The sequence below is a fragment of the Taeniopygia guttata genome, chromosome 18, assembly GCF_048771995.1.
Source record: "Taeniopygia guttata chromosome 18, bTaeGut7.mat, whole genome shotgun sequence".
In the NCBI taxonomy this organism is placed as follows: Eukaryota; Metazoa; Chordata; class Aves; order Passeriformes; family Estrildidae; genus Taeniopygia; species Taeniopygia guttata.
The window spans coordinates 1,289,405-1,303,872 of NC_133043.1; the positions used below are offsets into that span (position 1 = coordinate 1,289,405).

General features: G+C 60.8%; 1 protein-coding gene across 3 annotated transcripts in view; it reads right to left on the minus strand.

The window, feature by feature from the left end:
- The window catches only part of SLC39A11 (solute carrier family 39 member 11), a 90,987-nt gene extending 81,061 nt beyond the window's left edge, over window positions 1-9,926 (minus strand). For 2 of the 3 annotated variants that reach the window (XM_030287328.4, XM_072937023.1), the window contains exons 1-4: window positions 9,769-9,895; window positions 8,203-8,316; window positions 6,784-6,822; window positions 2,475-2,633 (exon numbers count right to left, since the gene is read on the minus strand). In XM_030287328.4, coding sequence (XP_030143188.4) covers window positions 2,475-2,633; window positions 6,784-6,822; window positions 8,203-8,310 — 306 coding nt within the window. In that variant the 5' untranslated portion in view covers window positions 8,311-8,316; window positions 9,769-9,895. Of the gene's footprint in view, window positions 1-2,474; window positions 2,634-6,783; window positions 6,823-8,202; window positions 8,317-9,768 lie in introns of all 3 variants that reach the window. The other variant, XM_030287329.4, reaches the window with a different exon arrangement.
- Between the last annotated feature and the right edge of the window lie 4,542 nt (window positions 9,927-14,468).

Consider the following 14,468-nt stretch of genomic DNA (forward strand, 5'->3'; position numbering starts at 1 on the left):
CCAAAAAACACCCAGCACAAACTCCAGCCACCAGAACAGGTTTTTGTGGGGTTCTGTGGGAATCCAGGGCTTCCCTCTGGCTGCCCTGGCAGGTCTGGGACCCTGGCAGGGGTCAGGAACCCCCCTGGACAGAGCCCCCAGAGACACTGGCTGTGATCTCTGCCCATGGAAAAGAGTTTTCAATCTTACAGGATGAATTACCAGCTCTGAGTGTTTGATATCAGTAATAATTAAGTGTGACACTGGTGCAAAAGTAAAATTTTAGGATTCTAGATTAGGGGTTCAAAGGGGACAAGATGGAGGAAATTGGGTGTGTCTTGTCCTTTTTCTCCTTCTTCATGCCCTCCATGTTTCACTGTGGTGTTGGCATTTTTCTGTTGGTTCAGGCTGGGGACACACTGTCCAACGTAGGTGACAGATATTGGCACGTTATTGTAAATCCAGCACAGGTAGTTTGTGGTATTTAATGTTTGTACCATCCCACTGGGGGCAGAGCCCCACACGCTGCCCTGCAGGACAGAGCTGCGGCAGGGCAGCAGAACATGTTAGAGATAAACAGAATAAACAACCTTGAAACAGCACAGACCAATTATGGCTTCTGCTTTGGCAGCGGGGCTGACAGACAGAGACTTTCTACAATCTCGGGATCATCAATACCTCAGATTCCGACAGGGTTTGTGCTCCAGCTGCTTCTTCACCCCTCTGGGAAACTCCAGCCCAGCCCAGGGGGATGCCCTGGCACAGGGGGAGCAGCAGCAATGGGCAGAGCTCGGGGCCAAGCAGCTCCCAAGGGATCCAAGAGCAGCTCCTGGATCCTGCAGGGCACTTGGGAGCCCCAAAAAACCCAAAGAGAGGGCGAGGAGAGGAAGGAGAGTCTCAGCAGGGGCATTTCAGCCACTGGCACTGGGAGTGGGTCTCAGGCTGGGGGTGTGTGTTCAATTCCCATCTTGGGGCAGTTCTCTGCTGTTCTTTGGGCAGTTTGCTTTATCTCTCCCACAGCCAATCCTCCCTCCAGGAGATCTCTTCTGTTAATGGGCTATTAATTATTAATTATTTCCTGTTCATGGCCAGTGAGTGTCCCTGCATGGCTGAGAAAATTCCATCATCCATGGGGAGATGCTCTGCCCAGGCGAGGAGCCAAACATTCCTACCTGGATACAATCTGACCTGGGAACAGCACAGCAGCCTTTGCCCCCTGCATTCCCAGAGGAGCAGCTTTCTTCCCACTGCATTCCCAGAGGAGCAGCTTTCTGCCCCCTGCATTCCCAGAGGAGCAGCATTTTTATTTTTATTTTTACCATAATAAAGAACTGGTATTCTTGCTTCCATATCTTTGCCTGAGAGCCCCTTAATTTCAAAATTAGAATAATTTAGAAGGAGGGGGTTCACATTTTCCATTTCAGGGGAGGATCCTGCCTTCCTTAGCAGACACCTGGCTTTTCAAACCAAGGCAGAGTGACCCCACAACATCCGAAAATTCTCCTCCCAGCTAAGGATGCACCTGCCTGGAGCTGAGACCCTGTCAGGAGAGGCTCCAAAATCTGGTGCTACAGACTCCTAAAAACCTCCCATTCCTTCCTCACAACCACAGGCCAATAAAACCCCACTGAGCTAAATATGAAAATGGAAGGATCTCCTTGGAAATTTTGGAAATCTCTTCACTGACTGCACCATTCTTGTGTCCCCAGCTGCAGAAATCCACCAGTTCCCCATTTATTGATATTTTTAGCAGCAGTGTCAGGCTGCCTGCTTGGATTGAGCAGCACTGCCAGGGCTGGCAGCTCTGCAAATGGAGCCCCTGGGCTGGGACACGAGGTCACACCTGAGCTGTTTGAGGAGTGCTGCCAGCCACAAGAACAAAAGCACAAGTGTGAAGGGGGAAAAAAACAGGAAGATTAAAAAAAAAACCAACAGAGCTCAGTGAGGCTAAAGCTGCATCCAGCACGGCCAGAGCCAGGGGAAATCACAAAATCATTAAATCTGGGAGAGAATCCATCCATGCCTGGCGAGCAGCAGCTCTTCCCTGCAGCTGGAGGAAGGGCAGGAACCCCCAAACTGGGAATTCCCACTGAGAGCACTGGGATGAGCCCTCAGACTGGGAATTCCCACTGCCAGCACTAGGATGAGCTCCCAGCCTGGGAATTCCCACTGATAAACACTGGGATGAGCCCCCAGCCCCACAATTCCAAATGACACCACTGGGATGAGCCTCCAAACTGGGAATTCCCACTCACCAGCACTGGGAGCAGCCCCCAGCCCCCAGTTCCCACTCACCAGCACTGGGATCACTCCCCAGCCCCCAGTTCCCACTCACCAGTACTGGGATCACTCCCCAGCCCCCAGTTCCCACTCACCAGCCCTGGGATCATTCCCCAGCCCCCAGTTCCCACTCCCCAGCACTGGGATCATTCCCCAGCCCCCAGTTCCCACTCCCCAGCCCTGGGATCATTCCCCAGCCCCCAGTTCCCACTCACCAGCACTGGGAGCAGCAGGTCGGCCCCGTACACGAACGCTGCCCCCAGGGCAAAGCCCACAGCCACGGGGAAGAAGGAGAAGGCCCCAAAGGTCCCGGATTCCTCGGCCAGCTCGATGGCTGGGGCCAGCAGGGACCAGTAGGACGCTGCCAGCATCACCTGGGGACACAAGGGGAGTGGTGAGACCCCCTGGAAGCTGAAATCCCAAAGGAGAAGCGGGTGCAGGATGCAGTGGAGGGAGCCCAGGGGCTGCAGCAGGAGGATGCTGTGGGGAAGGTGAGCCCAGCTCTGCCCAGCAGCCCCCAGAACCCCAGGAAATTCCTTTGGCAGGATGCTCAGAGCCACAGGGATGGCTTGGGCTGGAAAAGACCTCAAAGCCCATCCACTGCCACCACGGCAGGGACACCTCCCACTGTCCCAGCTGCTCCCAGCCCTGTCCATCCTGGCCTTGGGCACTGCCAGGGATCCAGGGGCAGCCACAGCTGCTCTGGGCACCCTGTGCCAGTGTCCCAACACCCTCCCAGAGAATTCCTTCCCAACTTCCAACCCAAACCTCCTCTCCTGCTGCTGCCCCGCTCTGCCACCCCCAGCCCCTCCCCAGGAGGGAGGAAGGAGCTGCCTCTGCTGCAGACACCAGTCCCAGGGGGGTTGTGTAAATCTGAGCTGCCTGTGAGTAAGAAGAACGAGGGCTGTCATGTCAGGCTTAAGCACGGCTGTCAAACCTCATATTTCAAATGCCACCTCCTTTAAAAAACAACCACACGCCCCAACGTGGCAACACAGGCAACAGGGAGAGGCACTGGAGAATTATGTTGTCAGCTCACGTTAAGATATCATTTCCCCACGGCAAACAGAGCCCTGACAGAGCTCAGCCCCCAGATCCTGCCAGGACCCCACAGCTCAGGGGAGCTGACACAGCTCGGAGGCAGCCCCAGGTGCAGGAAAAGGGATTTATTCCATGGGTTTGTGTTCTGCAGATCAGTGCTGGGAGGCTTTGTCATGGATTTACAGAACGCTCCAAGCTGCAGGGGAGTCCTTCAGCAGCTTGCCCCGAGCTCAGGGTGGGATTTAGGGATTTGGGATCTCCTGCCCACCCAGGGCAGGGTCAGAGCCTGGCTTCAGCTGATCCCAGGAGTGACAAAAGGGAAGATTCCTGCCAAGGACCCGGGGGCAGTGACAAATTCACTCTGATCTCAAAGCTCTGCGCTGGCCCAGCCAGGGACAGCAGCCAGGCCCCAGTGTCCCCGAGCCAGCTGGTGGCAAAGGCAGGAATAAAAGAGGAAAATCCCCCTGGATCAGCAAACCTGGAACCAGAGAGGATTTTCCACAGCTTCCCCTTGCTCCAGCCCCACGGAGCCAGGGACCCAAAGTGGATTTGGGGCATTCTCACAGCCTTTGTGCCCCAAAAGTGCCACAGTGCCATAAATCCAGCAGGACTGGGAAAACACAGGGCAGGCAGGATCAGCTCAGGGACCCAGAGCATCACAAACCCTGCCCAGCAGTGGGACAGGAGACAAAAACCAACCAGGGCAATGAATCCAGATCCGTGCCCCACTCTGGTGGGAATCCCTCCAAACACAGCAGGATTCAAACCCAAACCTCTCCCAGGACTCAGTGCAGGATTGCCCCAAATTCTGGGCTCTCCTCAGCCCCCAAGCCCAGGGATCCAGCACTGCCCCCGTGGCTGTGGAGCCACGCAGGAGCTTTTGTGTTAAAATTCAGAATAAACTGAGCCATGAGCTTCACACCCAGGGCTGGGCTGAGCCCACCCACCCTGCTGGGCTACAATTAAATCCCTCATGAAAGCAGAAAGTCCAGGTGGGATCCCTGGGGTGGGAATGGGAACACCAAGGGAAAGGTGGGGAGCAGGAAATCCTGGAAAAGGAGATGGAAAAGGCAGGTGGAAGATGAAGACATTAGCAGGGCACTTTCCTCGCCAAACTTTTGCACTTGGCTTCATAAAGGCTCCATTGAGCAGCCTCAGCTGAGCTCTGTGAATCCCTGGTGCTGTTTGAAGGGATTATTTGATCCCAGAGTGCCTGGGGAGGGCTGAGGATGATCTCCTGCTGCACCTGGGACAGGGAAAAAGCAAAGTGCAGCCCTGCCTGGGTCAGTGTCACAGCCCTGCCTGGGTCAGTGTCACATTCCTGCCTGTCCCAGTGTCACAGCCCTGCCTGTCCCCTCAGTGTCACAGCCCTGCCTGTCCCCTCAGTGCCACATTCCTGTCTGTCCCCTTGTCACAGCCCTGCCTGGGTCAGTGTCACAGCCCTGCCTGTCCCCTCAGTGTCACAGCCCTGCCTGGGTCAGTGTCACAGCCCTGCCTGTCCCCTCAGTGTCACAGCCCTGCCTGTCCCCTCAGTGTCACAGCCCAGGCCTGGCAGCTCCCCCCTGAGCCCTGCCTGTCCAGCAGGGAAGGAGCAGCCCCAGAGCCCCTAAAATGCACATTAAACACCAAAAGGGGACAAATCCGCTGCCATCTCCCATCAGGGTGACCCAGACCTTACTGGGGGCAGCTCCAGGGAGCGCTGGGGCAGCCAGGACCCAAATCCTTTGGGATTTTTTGTCGGGGGCTCTTGCCCAGCCCAAACCCATCTGTGCAGCCCAGGCAGAGGAAAAGCTGCAGGAAAGGGGCTGCAGGTGTTTGTTCCTGGTGTCTGAGCCCAGCCCTGCAGCACCACAGAGGAACAGCTGGGGGGGGAAGAAAAATAAAAAAAAATCTCATCTAAGGATATGAAGATTTAAGAGAAAAGGCAGAATTTCCCATCAGATGCCCCAGCAAGCAAAGCTTTGTCTCTATGGAAACACATCACCTCGGAGGCTCCTGCCTGCAAAAGCCTGGATTAGCTGGGACTTCCAGAGAGGGAACTGAGGCAGGGAAAAGGCAAAAAAAGGAGGGCGGAAAGGGGAAAAAAGGAGAAGGGAAAAGGGGGGAGAAGGGGAAAAAAGGGGGAGAAAAGGGAAAAAAAGGGGGAGAAAAGGGAAAAAAATGGGGAGAAAAGGGAAAAAAATGGGGAGAAAAGGGAAAAAAATGGGGAGAAAAGGGAAAAAAAATGGGGAGAAAAGGGAAAAAAAATGGGGAGTAAAGGGAAAAAAAGGGGGAGAAAAGGGAAAAAAAGGGGGAGAAAAGGGAAAAAAAGGGGGAGAAAAGGGAAAAAAAGGGGGAGAAAAGGGAAAAAAAGGGGGAGAAAAGGGAAAAAAAATGGGGAGAAAAGGGAAAAAAAATGGGGAGAAAAGGGAAAGGTTCCTTGTGTTGTTAAACCCTTTTGAGGCAGGGAAAGGATGAGACCCAGCTGTTGGCCAAGCAATGGCAATGCTGGCCAGCTGGGAAAACTCAAACTCAGGGGGATCCTGGTGTCCCCAGGGCTGCCTGACCCCTCTGTCACCTGTCCCTGGTGTCCCCAGGGCTGCCTGGCCCCATTTTCACCTGTCCCTGGTGTCCCCAGGGCTGCCTGCCCCCCCCAGGCACCCCAGGAACAATTCCCCCTCGCTGCTCCGAGCCCTGCCAGCTGCAGGAGCCCAGGGAAAAGCAAATGTTTGCAGGAGTTCTGCTTCCTGAGCCACACCTGGGCCAGGCAGGGCTGACTCAGAGCTGCTGGCAGGGCGACCTGGTGGCCTCAGCAGGGACAGCCACTCCTCATCCTGATGGGATTCCTGCAGAAATGTCAGCCCAAGGATCCCCCAGAGCCACCAAGGGGAACAATCCTCCCCTGCAGGGAGCAAACCCCGCTGCTGGCACCCAGGGACACCTGGCAGAGCCCAGGTGAGCCCAGCACACACCTGGGAAGGGGCAGCTCCCCCCAGAGCACATCCCAGGTGCCCTCCAGCACCTGCACGGTGGGGTTTGGCAGCTGGACTCCAGCTTTAATGAGGGAAACAATTTAATGAGCCTGGGTGAGGCCCCACCTGCCCCAGCACCCCACATTGCCAAGCCCCCACACAGCTCCCAAATTCCAGGTTTTCCTCCAGGGAAAGCTGCCAGGAGCCCCACGCTTCACATGCAGGTTCCATGGAGAGCTGCAGCTCTCTCTTCCCTCTCCCCCCAAGGTTTAAAGCACCCATGGGGAAGCACAATGCCAGCAGCCCCCAGCACAGCTCTCCTGCCCATCCCAGTGCTCCCAGTGCCACCCAGAGCCCCCAGGATACCAGGGAGCCCAGGCAGCGTGGGCAGCTCGGTGCCAGGAGGAGCCTGAGCCCTTCCCTGCCCTCAGGGAACCCTCCAAGGGATTTTAACTGCAGTGGGCAACCAGACCAAGCGTGGAGAGGCTGCAGAGAACACGGAGGAGGATGAGGAGGAGGATGCTGCACTCACCCCTGCGGCGAAGCCCAGGCTCCCATCGAGGATCCGCCTCTGGAACAAAGCAAGCACAGAGCAGCCTGAACCCCTGGTGACAGCACTGCCACCGTGCTGGGAGCTGGGAAAGGGGTCCCCAGGCTGCACAGGGACCTGCACAGCAGGGAGTGCCTTCCCACTGCCAGGGGACAGGGTTAGGTGGGGTTTTGGGAAGGAGTTGCTCCCTGGGATGGGATTCCCAGAGCAGCTGTGGCTGCCCCTGGATCCCTGGCAGTGCCCAAGGCCAGGCTGGACGGGGCTGGGACACCCTGGGACAGTGGAAGGTGTCCCTGCCACCCCAGGGCAGGTTCTGCCCCCTCCCCAAGGAAGAAAAGCAAAGTGCTCCTCTCCAAAGGGAGCCTCACTTGGCAGCCACCTCCTGAATAAATCATCACAAGACCGAGGCATAAATAATAAATCCATCTGGGCAATTTGGAACACCCTGGCGAGGGGGGCTCTAAATTTGGATCCAGGATGATTTAAACTCCTCAGTTTGCTCATTCTGACCCAAATCCTGCCCTGGAAACGTGGCAGCAAAACCAGGTTAGAGGCAGGGGAGCTGCTGCTCCCAGCCAGAGCCCCAGGAGCTGCAGAGCCCCAGGAGCTGCAGAGCCCCAGGAGCTGCAGAGCCCCAGGAGCACATCCCAGGCTCAGCAATTCGCTTTCCTTCCCCTCCTGGGTGTTGGGAGAGGAGCTGGATTTTTCCTCTTCTTGCCCCCCAGAGGTGGGAGCAGAGAACCCAGCCATGAGCAGGGCACAGCCCAGCTCCTCTGGGATGCCAGGGCTGAGGAGGGATGCCAGGGCTGAGGAGGGATGCCAGGGCTCCCCTGCCCTTGCACTGGGACCCTGTGGGATCCCCAGGGCTCCCCTGCCCTTGGATCAGGATCTGTGGGATCCCAGGGCTCACCTGCCCCTGCATCAGGATCTGTGGGGTGCCAGGGGCTGTCCCAGGGCTCCCCTGCCCTTGGATTGGGATCTGTGGGATGCCAAGGCTCCCCTACCCTGGGATCAGGATCCTGTGGGATCTGTGGGATCGCAGGGGCTGCCCCAGGGCTCACCTACCCTTGGATCAGGATCTGTGGGATCCCAGGGCTCCCCTGCCCCTGGATCAGGCTCTGTGGGGTGCCAGGGCAGGATTGGGGGTTCCCCAGGCTCCCCTGCCCCTGGATCAGGATCTGTGGGGTACCAGGGCAGGATGTGGGGGATCCCCAGGCTCACCTGCCCTGGGATCAGGCTCTGTGGGGTGCAGGGCAGGATCTGGGGGATCCCCAGGCTCCCCTGCCCTGGATCAGGATCTGTGGGGTGCCAGGGCAGGATCTGTGGGATCCCAGGGCTCCCCTGCCCCGGGATCAGGATCTGTGGGGTGCCAGGGCAGGATTGGGGGTTCCCCAGGCTCACCTGCCCGCTGGAGAAGACGAACACCAGCGCCGAGCCCGCCGCCGTCAGCCCCCAGGTGAGCAGCGTCCCCAGCAGCGCCTGCGGCACCGGCCCCACTCCCGGGATCATGCTGGCCTAGGAGACAGCAGCAACCTCGGGGAGCAGCCAGGGAGCCCCCAAATCCCAGCCAGACCCCTCTGCACAGCAGGGCTCACAGCCAGCTCAGCCATCCTCCCCCAGCTCCTCTCTGTCCCTTGGGTGACTTTGTCACTTAGCTCAGCGGGACCCAGCACATCCCACTGGAGCAGAACCCCAGCAGAATTTGGGGTCAGACCTCACCCAGACCCCTTTTTGTGCCCTCAGGCTGATTTTCGTGGAGTGGAAGGTGAAAACGCTCAGAGCAGCTGCTCCCTGCACCTCGGGAAAGGGAAAAAGGGCAACAAAACCCCGGGGATGGGCAACAAACCCCTGAGGGGATGGTCCAGGGAGCAGCTGTGCCATGGAAATACAGCCGGGCTGGAAACGCATCACACACGCCTGCAGGGATGCATTTATAGGGAAATAAATGGAAGGTACAGGCTCTGATAGATTTATGTGTAATACATAAGGAACACACACACACACCGCCTCCAAAGGCTCTCCCAGCCTTGTCCCGGGGCTTTTCCAGCCCCTGCAGGAGCGTGCTCGGCTCAGGACCCCCCCAGCCCCCCAGGAAAACTCCCCTTCCTACAGGGGGTCCTGCAGCCCACCCAGGAGCCCCGAACACCCCTCAAATCCCCCCTCCCAACCCCTCACCGGCACCCCCGGGCCCTCCAGCCGCGGGGCCGGTCCCAGCACCACCGAATCCTCCGAACCTGGAGCTCCCGGACCCCCCGAACCCCCAAAACCCGGAATCCCCAAACCTCCAAACCTGGAATCCCCAGTCCCCCAAACCCCCAAACCCGGAACCCCCGGACCTCCGAGCCCCCAAACCCGGACCCCCCGGACCTCCGAGCCCCCAAACCCGGACCCCCCGGACCTCCGAGCCCCCAAACCTGGACCCCCCGGACCTCCGAGCCCTCCAAACCTGGAGCCCCCAGACCCCCCGGGCCCCCGAGCCCTCCAAACCTGGAGGCCCCGGACCCCCGAAGCCCCAAAACCTGGAATCCCCAAACCTCCAAACCTGGAATCCCCAGTCCCCCAAACCCCCAAACCCGGAACCCCCGGACCTCCGAGCCCCCAAACCTCCAAGTCCCCAAACCCAGAGCCCCCTCACCCCCCAGACCCCCAAATCTGGACCCCCCGAACCTCCGAGCCCCCAAACTCGGATCCCCCGGACCCACAAGCCCCCAAACCCAGAGCCCACTCACCCCCCAGACCCCCAAATCTTGACCCCCCTGACCCCGCAGACCTGGAGCCCCGCACCCCCGAGCCCCCAAAGCCGGGTGCCCCGGGGCAGCCCCAGGACCCGGACACCCCCGAGCCGCTGGCCTGCCCCGGACCCCTGACCCCCAAACCCGCAGCCCCGGAGCCCCCGACCCACGCAGGGCCCCCGAACCCCCAAACGCGGCGCCCCGGGCGCTGCCGGGACCCCCGCAACCCGCACACCTGGGGCTCGGGGGCGGTGCGGGGGCAGCCCGAGCCGCGCGGTCCGGCCCGGTTCGGTTCTGTTCGGTTCGGTTCGGTTCGGTCCGTTCCGTTCCCGTTCCCCGCGCCCGGCCCGGGCCGGTCCCGCCGCCACTTCCGGGTGCGCACACGTGTCCGCGTTCTGGCCCCGCCCCCCGCGGCGCTCAGCCAATGGGAGCGTGGCGGGGGCGGGGCCGCCCGCGGCTCTGCGGTTAGCGCGGGCGCGCCGGGCACGAAGCGAGGCGGGCGGGCACGAAACGAGGCGGGCGGCGCGGGCGGCGCGGGCGGGCGCGACAAGGCGGCGGTGCCACTGTCACTGTCACTGTCACTGTCCCCGCTGCAAAGGGACCCCCGGACACAGCCCCGCCTTGCACCGGAGTGCCCTGAGAGCCCTTCCCTACGGCCACCCCCGCTAATTAGCAACGTTAATGAGCAGCACGTGCAGCGCGGGGGCGCTCCGTGGCCAGCGGCGTCATTGTCACTCGGGGTGCAGCCGGTGTCACCTGCCGCTCGTGGGGGTGACACAATCCCGGGATTACTGAGGCTGGAAGAGACTTCTGGGGTCATCGAGTCCCGCCTTGTCGCCAGCCCAGAGCTCTGAGTGCCACCTCTGAGTGCCACCTCCAGGGACGGGTGCTCCAAACCTCCCTGGGCAGCTCCTCCGATGTTCCTCATTCCCATGGAGGAATTCCTCCTGGTGCCAAGCTGGGCACCCCAAACCATCACTGCTGGGGGCAGAGACACCTCTGCCACCGATGGCCCCTGGCCACAGAGCCGGTGTCCCCTCCTGTGCCACGCCACACGGAGCAGGGCTGGCACCAGGACACATCTTTGTGACACAGCCTCAGCCCCGCTGTCCCAGCTGGGAAAGGTCAGGGCCCTTCGAAAGCTCCGTGATTTAGGATTTAATCAATCTGGCCCCGTAATTGCTGCATCCCTCATTAGCTGCAGGGCCAGGTGCCAGCTGGGAGGGACACGGGGACAGACGCACAGAGCTGCCCCTGCCACCCCGGGATCCCCGGCCGGCTGTGACAGGGCTGGGGACAGCTGTGACCCGGCAGGGCTGGCCCTGGGGACACGGTGACACGCTGCACCGGGCTGGGGGCGGCTGGCAGCGATGGCCCTGCCTGGGGACGTGTGGGTGGCAGTGGGGACAGCCGTGATGGCTCTGTGCAGGAGCACCAGCAAAATGCCACCCCTGTTCCCTCAGTGTCACTTCTGTGGGTGGGGACACTTCAGTGTCACAGCCCTGCCTGTGTCAGTGTCACAGCCCTGCCTGTCCCCTCAGTGCCACAGCCCTGCCTGTGTCAGTGTCACAGCCCTGCCTGTCCCCTCAGTGCCACAGCCCTGCCTGTGTCAGTGTCACATTCCTGCCTGTCCCCTCAGTGTCACAGCCCTGCCTGTCCCCTCAGTGCCACAGCCCAGGCCTGGCAGCTCCCCCCTGAGCCCTGCCTGTCCAGCAGGGAAGGAGCAGCCCCAGAGCCCCTAAAATGCACATTAAACACCAAAAGGGGACAAATCCGCTGCCATCTCCCATCAGGGTGACCCAGACCTTACTGGGGGCAGCTCCAGGGAGCGCTGGGGCAGCCAGGACCCAAATCCTTTGGGATTTTTTGTCGGGGGCAGAGAGGCACACCCCGCCCAGGGCTGGCATCGGGCACTGCCAGCTGAGGACATCCTGGGAAGGGCCAGCGTGTCCCTGCAGTGTCCCCTGCGCACAGCCTGGGCTCAGGGCCGGGCTCTTGCCCAACCCAAACCCATCTGTGCCAGGCTGGGGCGGCGGCTGGAGCCAGCCTGGATGGCGGGACAGGGAATGGGGACACGCGGGGCTGTCCCCAAGGACGGGGCAGGGCCAGGCGGGGTCACGGTCCCATGCCAGGGGGCTGAGGTGCCCTATTCGTCCCGGGGCACCAAGGAACGCGGAGTGCAGCGGGATCAGTGCGTGCTGCCACCAGCCGTGACATTTCCAGCTGGAACGGAGCCCGGCTGCCAAAGCCAGCCCGTGTAACCCCGGATTAACCGCAGGACCCTCCAACGAGGCGGGCACAGCCGGCGCAGGAGCCGCGATCTCGGCGCGGCTGCCAAAGGCTCATTAGTGTCACCGACGTGATTCACCGGCACGGCGAGCCCGGCCCGGCCCCTCCAGAGATCAATAAACCAATTAGGGAGGCAAATAACGGCGGGGCCAGAAGGGGAGGGAGGCAGGGAGAGGAAGGAACCGGCTGCGAGGAGGTCTGGAAGCAGCAGGAGCCCGGACGGGGTGTGGAGGGGAGAGCCCCGGGGTATAGAGAGGGATGGGGGGTGTGGATGCTGCCCTGGATCCCGGGTGTGGATGGTGCTCTGGATCATGGGGGTGGATGCTGCCCTGGATCCCGGGGCTGGATGATGCCCTGGATCCCGGGTGTGGATGGTGCTCTGGATCATGGGGGTGGATGGTGCTCTGGATCGTGGATGTGGATGCTGCCATGGATCCTGGCTGTGGATGGTGCTCTGGATCATGGGGGTGGATGCTGCCCTGGATCCCAGGAGGGTGTGGGTGCTGCCCTGGATCCCGGGCCGTGGATGCTGCCCCGGATCCCGGGAGGGTCTGGGTGCTGCCCTGGATCCTGGGTGTGGATGGTGCTCTGGATCCTGGATGTGGAGACTGCCCTGGATCCCGGGAGGGTGTGGGTGCTGCCCTGGATCCCGGGCCGTGGATACTGCCCCGGATCCCAGGCCGTGGATGCTGCCCCGGATCCCGGCAGGTCCGGATGCTGCCCCGGGCGCAGGTGACATCCTCAGCGCCTCTCCCCCGCCATCCATCAGCGCTGCAGACGCTCCCCATTAGCTGTGGCAGCCACCAGCCGGGTCCTGCCGCGCCTCGGGCTGTTTGTCTGGTTAATTAGCAGAAAGCCAAGCCTCCCCCCGGCCCGGGCATCCCTGAAACGCGGCCAGGCCGCCTCCAGGCAGGAATCAGCAGAGCCAGCGAAGCCACGGGAAGGGAAAAGGCAGGGAAAGGGCAGCGCCAGCCCAGTGTCCCTGGGACAGAAACAGCACGCTCATCCCTGCCGGGGCTGGCTTTGTCCCCACGGCCGCAGGGGACAGCGGGGTCCCTCCGAGGGCAGCGGGGGGAGGGGGCTGGGCAGGGCCGGCTTTCCAAAGAGAGATCATCAAATGCAGGAGAGCCACAGGGATCCTGGGGCTGGCTGCACAGCAAATCCTTCCCGTGGCGGGGGACAGCGGCTGCACCCCCTCCCAGCCCAGCCCAGCCCAGCCCAGCCCAGCACAGCCCCTTCATTCCTGCCTCCCTGCCATGGATCCAGGAGAAAGGCCAGCTCACCCTACCCCTCCTTTGGCATCCCAGCCCCAGCTCCTTACAACACTCATTTCCAGGACAGGGGTCGAGAGCTCTGTTTTCCACAGGGACTCTTGTGGAGCAGCTGGGAAGGGACTTGGAAGGGCTTTTAAAGCCTCTCTGTGGTCACGTAACCCCCGTGCCCCTCTCCCAGGGGTTATTTCGGCCGTGTGGGAAGGGGCTGTGTGTTCCTCCCCTCCCCAGCCCTGCCAGTAAAGCGCTTTTCAGCGCTGTGGTGCTTCCCAGGCAAAAGGACAAAGAGGAGTTTATCTGCCAGCACCAAACCAGCTGCTGGTACAGCGTCCCTCCGAACCAGGGACCACCCAGGGATGCAGAGCAGCCTCTGCGCTGGGCTTTAATTCAGCTTCAAAACTAGGCAGAATGGGACAAATTGCCTTCAAAAGGCTCAAGGATGGCTTCCTGACTCAGGCAGCTGCTGCTGCCCTCCTCCTGGATGGAGATCAGCTCCGATCAGCTCCTCAACACCCACCGGGCCATCAGCTCATTAATTTTATGGGGGTTTTAATGAAGATCAGATTGGGTTCAGCCAGGTGGAACCGCCTGGATCCCCCCAGCTCCCTGGCCTGGCTTCCCACCGAGGTGGAAGGGCAAAGCAGGGAGAGGCTGGAGCCCTGGTGCTCCCCTGGCAGCCCCAGGAGCTGGGAGCCCCTGGGATCCCTGTGCTCCCCCTGCCCCTCCTGCAGCCCCTGCCAGCCGGGAGGTACCTGGCAGCGTCACCTGCACCGGGGAGAGATTCCAGGAGGCAGCGCTGGGAATGCTCACAGCCACCACTGCCCAGGGAAGAGCACCGCTGCTGGGCACAGCAACCAGCCAGGAGAGGATAAAACAGCTCTGGAAAGGTCACAGGGCACCAAACCCCTCTCCTGGGCTGTCCTCCCTCCTCCGGGGGCCACCCAGGGCCTGCCGTTCCTCGGGACACCCCAAAGATCCGATCCCCCTCACAGCAGCCGCGCATCCCCTTCACCCCCTCCCTCCTCTCCCGCTATTACCGGGACATTAATTCCCACATCATCTGAGCAGAAGCAGCTTTTTCCTGCCTCCTAAAGATTAATGAGGCTGATAACAACTCTGCCGCTGCTCCAGGACCTGATGTCTTTAGATCCGCCTGGGGAAGTGGATGGCGAAGTGAAAACGAGGAGCTGCCGGCCGCACTGGCAGCCTCAGCGCGGGGCTCTTTGTTCACAGTCACTCTTAATTTCCTGCTCTCTATTGTCTCCTGGACAAGTGATGGGAAGGGGGGCAGGAATAGAGATAATTTAATCGCTCTCAAGATCCCAAACAAACCAGAGCAGAGGTTATCTGCCCCAAACCTCTCCTTTTTGGTTTT